This window comes from Pieris napi, chromosome 16 (assembly GCF_905475465.1).
Source record: "Pieris napi chromosome 16, ilPieNapi1.2, whole genome shotgun sequence".
In the NCBI taxonomy this organism is placed as follows: domain Eukaryota; kingdom Metazoa; phylum Arthropoda; class Insecta; order Lepidoptera; family Pieridae; genus Pieris; species Pieris napi.
Window position 1 is genome coordinate 1054344 of NC_062249.1, and position 10649 is coordinate 1064992.

At 32.0% G+C, this 10649-nt stretch overlaps 2 protein-coding genes across 2 annotated transcripts; one reads left to right on the forward strand and one right to left on the reverse strand.

Annotated features, from left to right (window-relative positions):
* Positions 1-2479: 2479 nt before the first annotated feature.
* Positions 2480-4054, forward strand: LOC125057571 (tRNA (cytosine(38)-C(5))-methyltransferase). Its single transcript, XM_047661348.1, has 3 exons — positions 2480-2709; positions 2822-3300; positions 3372-4054. The coding sequence occupies exons 1-3, from the start codon at positions 2592-2594 to the stop codon at positions 3828-3830; spliced, it is 1056 nt and encodes a 351-aa protein (XP_047517304.1). The 5' UTR covers positions 2480-2591; the 3' UTR covers positions 3831-4054.
* On the reverse strand, positions 3803-4952 carry LOC125057574 (protein JTB). Its single transcript, XM_047661353.1, has 4 exons — positions 4709-4952; positions 4452-4603; positions 4278-4371; positions 3803-4197 (listed from the first exon to the last, which is right to left on the reverse strand). Exons 1-4 carry the CDS (start codon positions 4762-4764, stop codon positions 4032-4034), a joined length of 468 nt encoding a protein of 155 aa, XP_047517309.1. The 5' UTR covers positions 4765-4952; the 3' UTR covers positions 3803-4031.
* Between the last annotated feature and the right edge of the window lie 5697 nt (positions 4953-10649).

Consider the following 10649-nt stretch of genomic DNA (forward strand, 5'->3'; position numbering starts at 1 on the left):
AATGATACTACAAAAAAATAAAGTATACTACATTTATGAGCATCGTTTATAGTTTTTGAGTAGATGTCTTTTTTTTTGCATAGTTCCGTTATTTTAGCATTTATTCCGTAGTTTTTAATAAAGTGGGGTAAAAAAATTTTTTTTTGTCACTACAATAAACTACAAACAATTTAGCACGCGTTTCAAAGTTTTTTATTGAATTATTTGTAATATTTCCTGCTTTGCGCGGTATTAATTATTTTTTCGGCGCAATTAATGATACTACAAAAAAATAAAGTATACTACATTTATGAGCATCGTTTATAGTTTTTGAGTCGGTGTCTTTTTTTTTGCATAGTTCCGTTATTTTAGCATTTATTCCGTAGTTTTTAATAAAGTGGGGTAAAAAAAATTTTTTTTTGTCACTACAATAAACTACAAACAATTTAGCACCCGTTGCAAAGTTTTGTATTGAATTATTTGTAATATTTCCTGCTTTGCGCGGTATTAATTATTTTTTCGGCGCAATTAATGATACTACAAAAAAATTAAGTTTACTACATTCACTAGCATCGTTTGTAGATAAAAGTAAATTTAGAAAAATCAAGTTTTTTCTAAAGCGGGTTCCAGCTTGATGGAGCTGTAAACTGAGTTATGGAACCCTCTCACAGATTTTAAGCTGCTTACTAATTCTTCTGAAAATGTTTTGGGCTCAGACGTACTGCCGTCAATATGTTGAAATAACTAATTTTGTCATCTGTTTTGTTGTGTCGACATCTATACTACTAATTACCATTTTTCTCGCGGATCATCGATCTACTATGAAGCTGTTTTTTCTTGCAGGTACTTTTTACCCCAAAAAGGGGCTAATCTCGACACTTGCAAGTCGAGACGTCATTCCATGACGAAAATCTTCGATCTTAAATCTAGGTTTTTTGGGTGAGATTTTAGCAAATTTTAGCATTTTAAATGATATGATTCCAGCATTTCCTTCATTTTTTTAGGTTCAACTGTAGGAATAGAACATTTCGCCCATATTTCTATTAGTTTTGCAATCACACTACCCTCAATTTCTTTATCTCCCGAATTTTAGCTTGTGTCGGTTTCACCCATACAAATTCATCACATATTCATATGTGGGCAATATTATGTTGTCTTTCAAATCATATAGACTACCAAATAACGGATAATTCCAACATTTTTTCGTACGTTTCATTCTTAATAATTCGTTAAAAAGTGACTGCACTTAATTACGTAATGCGTGCAGACATAGATTGTCTTTGCTATGTCGTGCGTTTCTTGTCAAATCTAACACCACACCACACTGGTACCAACCCCTCTTTACACTTTTGTCCTCGAACTAAACAAAACAAAAGATGCACTATTCTCTTTAAAAACAAATAAGCGCTAATAAAGATTTAAATAAAGTGAAGAAAAATATCTCAACATGGGCTCAAAAATTACAATTTTGAATAAATTCCATCTCAATCCGGAGGCAGTAAAATTTAAAATAATTATATTTCAACTTTACGTATCAATCATTTACGCCATTTAGCACCTTTTTGACGCTGTGCCTGTACGAATAACTAGATTTTTTTTTTTGGCCCACCCTACTGTACACTGTACACAGTGTAGTCGGTAGTCCTAGACTTCACGCACACAGCTGTGCGTGTACAAAAACGACGTCTGTGTATTACACACACTTCCTATAATGGAAGTCTGGGGTGTAGTAGGTAGAACAGTTACTACGCAGCGGTTGTATAGAGTGCTCGGGTGTGGTTTAATTTAACGTAACTGATTAATATGCGTGTGGAGTGAGTGAGCACCCCCTGAAAAAATTTTTTGTGGGGTATTTCCTATAGTAAAAATTACCCCACAAAATAGGGAAATTTTTTCTCATGGAAATATTAGTGGCATATAGATTATAGATATACATTATTACATTATGGGTATGTTCCGATATACACTGCGAGTACTGTATAGTGCTCCCACTGTTCAAAAATTTGTTCCGCTATGGACTGCAGTATACAGCCGCAGCGTCCTAGGAAATATATGACGTCACAAATCCCCGCTATACTTCTACAGCGAGCACTGGCGTTTTCGAGGTAAGGTACTCGCAGTGCTTTGATCACGTGATCAATCAAAACCACTTGAATGCCTAACGGCTGATATAACTTACAGTTTAATAACAAACATTTAAAATTCTAACTTACTTTCTTTGTAGTATTAATTCAATTGACAGTTAATATTAATATAGATTTTTTTAATGCGATAATACTCCAATAATAGTTTTTCTTGTTGAATTGAAAAACTTTGATGCACTCATTTGAAAACTGTGTCGAAAAACGAAGCTGACTAGTATACTGGACTGCGTTCCGTTTTAAATTGTAACCAGTATAGCTGGCTATATAGAAACGGTTTCACAGTATACTAAATTGACGGTACTCTGTACAGTGGTCGCAGTGTATATCGGAACATACCCTATGAAGTTATGTCAATCATTCGCATTTCGCTATCTCACACGCTGTACGCTGATGCCTGGTCTATACCATAGTCCGTCTACGCCTAAATACAAACTGGTATATCACATGTAATTTCAGTATTTTTAGTTTATGCTGCTGTTATCTAAACTCAAGACAACAGCAATTTTGTTTTTAGATATCTACAAAATGAAGCACAAAATATTGGAACTTTATAGTGGTATTGGAGGAATGCACTGTGCATGGAAGGGTACCAAAATTATTATGTTGTTGTTATATGTTTAATAAAATCTTTAGAACCATGCTATGAAATTATTACATCTCACTTATTTATAACCTTTCTAAAAATAATATAATTTCAGATTCAGGTTTAGAGGGTGATATAGTAGCTGCAATAGATATTAACACAGTTGCAAATGAGGTTTATCGTGAAAACTTCCCTGATACATACCTAATAACTAAAAACATTCAATCATTAACAGTGTCAGAGATAAACAAGCTTGAAGTTGATACAATTCTGATGTCTCCACCATGTCAACCATTTACAAGGAATGGCAAATATCTTGATGATAGTGATCCAAGAACAAATTCTTTCCTTTATATAATTAGCATTTTAAAAGAATTAGTAAACATTGAAAATATTTTAATGGAAAATGTTAAAGGCTTTGAATGTTCCACAGTTAGAAAATTATTTATCGATAAATTAAAAGAATGCAACTTTGACTATCAAGAGTTCCTTTTATGTCCCAGTCAAATTGGAGTGCCGAATTCAAGACTACGGTACTACTGTTTAGCAAGAAGAAAGTCATCCAAGTGGCACTATAAAAGGAAAGAAGAAATTGTATGTTAACAAATAATTATATATTTATAACAATTGGTTGTGTACCTTTATTTAGTATATGTTTGTTGCAGATATCTGAACCACCATTTGAATCTACATCACTATTTCCTCTACGGGATATCTTAGAGAAAACTGTGCTTGAGGTGTATTACTTGAATGACAAAGTATTGAAATGGGGAAAAGTTTTGGATATATGCTATAAAGATTCAAAGAGGTCTTGTTGTTTTACCAAGGCATATTCCCATTATGTGGATGGAACTGGTTCAGTTTTTACTGAAATGAGCCCAGAATTTGTAAAAAATTGTTACTCTGAAGCAAATAAGTTTGACATTGGAAGTGATGAATATATCGCAAAACTCAAGGAGCTAAAATTAAGATTCTTCACCCCAAAAGAGGTTTTGGCAATAATGATGTTTCCTAAAGACTATGTCATACCTGATGGCACTACTATGAAACAAAGTTACAGATTAATAGGGAATAGTGTTAATGTTAAAGTAATAACTGAACTATTGAAAGTTTTATTTATATAGCTATATGCTTTCAAAGCTGATTATTTAGTAATTTTTTATATTTGACATATTTATTAATAAAAATCAGTTGGAAAAAGTAGTGCTAAATAAACATGGACAACAGAAAAACAAATATTACGTCTCCTAATACAGAAACCGCACTCTGAGGTCTCATTTTGCCTCTCATGCTTTATGCTCATGTGTCAGTTAAAATAAATGTAATTAAATTGTTCCATTAGCAAGAACTTGTCTGGCCCGTCTTTTTGCCCTATGGTTGAGAACACGCATTCTTAGCATCACAGCCAAAGAGGACACAGACCCCAAGAAGAATGACCAGATAGTAAACTTCCAGAACTTTCTCTCTTCTAAATGTGCAACACGGTCACAGCTAAAACAAAAATAATTTATTACCATTATAAACAATGGAACCGAATGGATATTAAAGTGGAAATATAAAATGTGCTTTACCTTTTGGTAACTGTTTCACCATTTTCACATCTTAATATTTCTTTAAAGCTAGTGTGTATACACACCCCTATGCTCTTGCTTCGTATTTCAAAATCTGAAATCACATTTTATATAGGTATAAATTAAAATAAATAAATCAACACTTAAGTGAATATATTAAGCAATAAAAATTACCAGAACAGGGATGACATTCACTGATTACTGTATAAGGTTGTGACAACCAACATGTTGAATTATTTTCTGTTGGAAATGTTTTATTTCTTCGTTGACTACCAGTTAAAGTGTCCGCAAGATGTGATTCTAATATAAGAACTACAATTGTAAGGCTGGAAGAAATTCATACCTAATAAGTTGATTATATAAAAATTTTGTTATTGAATAATTGTGATCTAGAATTTATTTGTTTTTAAAGAATCAAATTAAGTACTTACATCCCTAAAGAAACTGTGCCAAACAACATACATCTCTTGGAACATGTTTCAATCATATCTGTTATTTTGTCACTATTCTTTGTCGAAATCTATATAAAATAATTTTCGTATCGAAAGTAGTTATTTCAAAACTTTGGAACTAGAATTGAAAATAAATTAAATCTATGAACTCTCTATCTACCTATGAGTCTATTGTAGTAAAGGTTTCAATTAATCTTGAATTTTTTATATTATTATTGCGAAATGCCAATAATGTTTAGAATTGTAACTATCAAAAAAGTAAACTGGCAAACTGCCAATTATTGCCATTGCCATTAATAACTTTCTTTTTGTTTTCGGGTATGTTCCGATATACACTGCGACCACTGTACAGAGTACCGTCAATTTAGTATACTGTGAAACCGTTTCTATATAGCCAGCTATACTGGTTACAATTTAAAACGGAACGCAGTCCAGTATACTAGTCAGCTTCGTTTATCGACACAGTTTTCAAATGAGTGCATCAAAGTTTTTCAATTCAACAAGAAAAACTATTATTGGAGTATTATCGCATTAAAAAAATCTATATTAATATTAACTGTCAATTGAATTAATACTACAAAGAAAGTAAGTTAGAATTTTAAATGTTTGTTATTAAACTGTAAGTTATATCAGCCGTTAGGCATTCAAGTGGTTTTGATTGATCACGTGATCAAAGCACTGCGAGTACCTTACCTCGAAAACGCCAGTGCTCGCAGTAGAAGTATAGCGGGGATTTGTGACGTCATATATTTCCTAGGACGCTGCGGCTGTATACTGCAGTCCATAGCGGAACAAATTTTTGAACAGTGGGAGCACTATACAGTACTCGCAGTGTATATCGGAACATACCCTTCAGTTTATGGCCTGGTTCTGAATTCTGATATCTAGACCTATAGGCCAAATCACAAAACTATGTGTAATTCATTCCACAGGTTCTTATTACTTTTTAGCATTGTTGTAATCTACTTCCTACGACCAATGGATATTCCGTGCAAATGATTTTTAACTTGGTTCTGAACTACTGTAATTTGTAATAGCGTTTTTGTTAATCTGATAAAATCCTTAATTTTAATACCGTAAATTACTATTACTCTGGCTAATAACTCTGTGGATTGTGCGTTTTATCTACTCTAGCGTCTACTGTCAAGACTAGTATTTTATAGAATCCGTGATCCGTGATTCAGATTTCTGTTATCTATACGGTATCTCTATTCTCTATATGTCTTTATAGTTCTTTAAAAGGAATTACTTCAATGGATTCTTGGCGGGAATTTGAAAAAGCGCGGTTCAATTTTTTTTCAAAATTGTATTTTAATTAAAATAAATATTATTTCTTTGTAAATAACAGTATAAATTGGCAAATTAAATATAAATATAGTGAATAAATAATTAAAATGGAAGGAAACGAGGGGGGCGGGTTTGACCCGCCCACCTCAAAAAAGAGACCACGACGGCGGTTAGAAGATCTCCAAGATGTTTCTGATGCTGGCGGCGGAGGTGGTGAGAAAGACTCTTATATGGCATATCGCAAGCCCAATTATAAAAGGTTATATCCTGAAAATTCTATTAACACAGAATTTAAGGTTTTCATTCAGAGCAAAAATATACAAGACAAGCTGGGAAATAAAAGCCCAATATATTTGAATCAGATATTTTCCGATATTAAAGGTGTGGTGGCAATAAGGCGTATTGGCGCAAATAAAATTGTTGTGATCTTCAGACAACATAATACAGCTAACAATTTGATAAATAATAACAGCTTTCTTGATAAACACGAAATGAGAGCATATATTCCAGCAGCTCAAATTGAGAAAACTGGTATTATCAGATTTGTGCCCACAAATATTACAAATAGAGAACTATTTGCTAAATTGACTTCTACAAATGAAATAATAGCAGTTAGGAGATTTGTAAAAAAAATAGGTAATGAATTAGTCAGAACACAAACTGTAAGTATCACATTTCTGGCAAATACTTTACCTGAAAGTGTACAATACGACTTATTTTTTTATAGAATATTTGAATATGTTCCTCCTCTGCAACAATGTTTTAAATGTCTTAAATTCAATCATTTTGCAAAAATATGTAATGGCAAAGAGCGTTGCTCTATTTGTTCAGGTGAACATTCCTATAAAGACTGCAATAAGCCAAATGAGATTTGCTGTGCTAATTGCAACGGACCTCATTTAGCTATTTCTAAATTGTGTCCCATTAAAATGAACAAAACATTAGAAAAGAAAAATAAAATAACTTATGCAAGCGTTGCCATTACAAAAGATAATGATGAGTTCCCTCCTCTTCCACCACGCTCCAACCCTATAAATAAAAAAGTAATTAATGTAAATAATAAACCTAATGTAAAACATGTAAATAAATCTGTAAATAGTATTAATGATATAAAATTACAAATAATTGAAAACAGTGATGTACTTATGGCCCTGGTACAAACACTGGTTCAAATAGGTAATAAGATTGATAATGAACCCGTCACTGCAACTTATATAAAAGATATACTTATTAAGAATCTGTCAACATAATGGATACACAACCATATATAACACACTCTCTACGTATTGCGCAATTTAATGTTCAAGGTGCAAATAATAAAAAACAACTTCTTACAAAATTCTTAAATGAAAAAAATATTGATATTTGCTTACTAAATGAGACATGGTTAAAAGAACACCATTCTTTTTATATTTCTGGTTATAATTTCTACAATAAAAATTCAAAAAATCCTCGTAATGGTGTAGGAATATTAATTAAACCATATTTGAAACATAATGTCATAAATACTACTTTTTATGAAGATATACAGACAATAGCCATAAGTATATACACAGAAAATACTAGTATATCTATTCTTTGTGTGTACTGTCCTCCGTCCAGTAGGAATATAAGAATGAATAGATTGCACAATATTATAAGAGGATTACCAAAACCTATTTTTGTTAGTGGTGATTTCAATGCACATCATATTGCTTTTGGATGCCTGTCTACGAAAAGTCGAGGCAATAACTTATATAATATAATTGATGAATGTGATTTATATATTTTGAATAATGGTAGTTTTACTACAGTAAATTATCCTACACGCAACCCCTCAGCAATAGATGTAAGCTTTGTTAGTCCACAGGTGGCTCCACTTTGTGAATGGTATGTACATGATGATGCTATGGGTAGTTATCATTATCCAACCATAACAAACGTTACAATGTGCATTGAAAGATACACAATTAATAAACATGTTGACAGATTTTTATATGATAAAACAGATTGGACAAAGTATAGCGAATTGTCTGGTTTGGTCTTCCATGACATGATGGTTAGTGAAGAGAATCCAATGAAATCCTATGATGAGTTTTGTAGTCGACTTAATAAACTCAAACTAATGGTAGTTCCTAGATTCACTAGGACTAACTTTAGGAGTAGACCACCAGCCCCCTGGTGGAACAGTATATGTGAACAAGCCGTTATAAAATCATATGAAGCCCTGAAATTGTATAGAAACAATTCAACAGAATATAATTACATCAACTATAAAAGATTAGATGCTTTAAAAAAACGCACTATAAAGGAGCAAAAAAAAATCAGTTGGATTGGTTTTTGCAATAGTTTCAATAGAACTACACCCATCAGTCAAATATGGAATCTCATTAAAAACTTTAAGGGAATCAGAACTGGTAATAAATCATATAGGGATGAATTTGTACAGCCACTTTTAGATAAGTTATCAGATAATAACAATTTACTTGATTCAGATTCATTAGACAATTATTTTAATATTAACAATGAGAATCCTCAATCAACATTTTTACTGGATTCTTTTTCATGGTCTGAACTTTTAATGAGTATACAATCTAGAAGAAATACTAGTCCTGGTTTAGATGATTTTCCATATTTATTAATAAAACATTTATCTGAATCCGTAAAAAAGATATTTTTGAATATTCTTAATAATCTCTGGCATAAAAAACTCATACCAAGTTCATGGAAAACTCAATGTGTAATACCTATATTAAAACCAGATAAGTCACCTGAACAGATTAGTTCCTATCGTCCAATCTCGTTATCATCATGTATTGGAAAAATATTTGAAAACATGGTAAAATCTCGACTTGACTGGTATGCAGAATCCAATAATGTCATACCACATATTCAATATGGCTTCCGTAAAGGAAGAAGCTGTGCCGATAGCTTCATTTCTCTGATATCCGACCTGAAAAATGCAAAAAACAATAAATTACACACAGTTTGTGTATTTTTAGATGTGCAAGGTGCATTTGACAGTGTGGATCCTGGCATACTGGTGAAGGTACTCAGTAATTCTGGTATACCAGGACAATTATCTAAATGGATTTATGATTTCCTTAATAACAGAATACTATATGTTAGGCATAACAATATCTTGTATGGACCTAGAACTGCATCAAAGGGTACTATACAAGGTGCAACATTATCGCCCTTGTTATATAACTTGTATACTTGTGAGATATGTAAATATGTGAATACTAAAAATGTAAATATACTTCAATTTGCAGATGATTTAGTGTTGTATAGTTCTGATGTAAATTTAACAGTAGCCATTGAAAATGTTAACACTGGATTAAAGCAGTTAAGTAATTATTATCAACACAGATTAAATTTGAAAATAAATGCTGCCAAAAGTAATGCCATGATATTTGGAAAGGACACACCAATAGTGGATGTTGTATATAATGGTGATGTCATTCAAAGAGTCACCTCACACAAATTTTTGGGTATTATCATTGACCAGAAGCTGTCATTTGAAGAACATATTAAATATGTATCTAGAAATGCATTAAGAGGTGTTAACATTTTAAGATGTTTAGCAGGTGTTTCATGGGGTGCAGATCCCAAAATACTTTCTATATTATATAAATCTATTGTAAGAAGTCATTTTGATTACAGTTCTCTGGCTTATTTAAATAGCACTCATACACATAAATTGGATATATTGCAGAACAGGGCTTTGAGGATCATATCAGGAGCAATGTGTTCGACTCCCATAAGGGCCATGGAAGTCGAAACTAATATTATGCCATTGATATTGAGACGTCTTATGCTTACAGAAAGATACTGTCTGAAACTATTATCATCAAATAATTTACAAATTATAAACAGGATAATACCTCACCCAATCAATATAGATGGTCCTCTCACTTCACCAAATGATCTTCTGACAGGTACATCTCCAACTTTGTGCCAGATCTTTACAGAAATACAATCTCATTATTCAAACATCAAAAAACATTCTCACTGGTCGTGTTACACTCATTCATACAGTTGTATCACACATCCTATTACGATTCTATCAAATTCAATTGAAAATAATTCAGACTTACTGGCTTTCAAAGAAGAAAATAACAAGTACTATACTATATATACTGACGGCAGTAAAGGCAATGATTTTGTAAGAAGTGCGGTATATGATTCCCAAAAAGATGTTGCTCAAAGCTTTGTTCTAGATAAAAACTGCTCCATATTTACAGCAGAGGCATATGCAGTTTTTGCAGCTTTAAAATCGATTACTTCTATAAACAATTGTAAATATTTTCTAATTTTGACAGACTCTTTGAGTCTTTTAAATAGTCTTAAGCATGCTACTCTTAATAATTTTAAAACCAATTATATTCTCTATTTAATTAAAGATACTGTCTTGCGGTTGTATAAGAAAGATGTAACTATTGCCTTTATGTGGGTACCCTCACATAAAGGTATTACTGGTAATGAAATAGCAGACAAAGCTGCATATGAAGGGATTAACACTCTTAATGTCAGAAATGTGGTACATGTTCCTATGACCGATTATTATTATAATATAAATAATTCAATAAAAGATATATGGGCAAATTTATGGAAAGAAGATCAAAAACTTAAAGGAAAATGGTATGGAAGT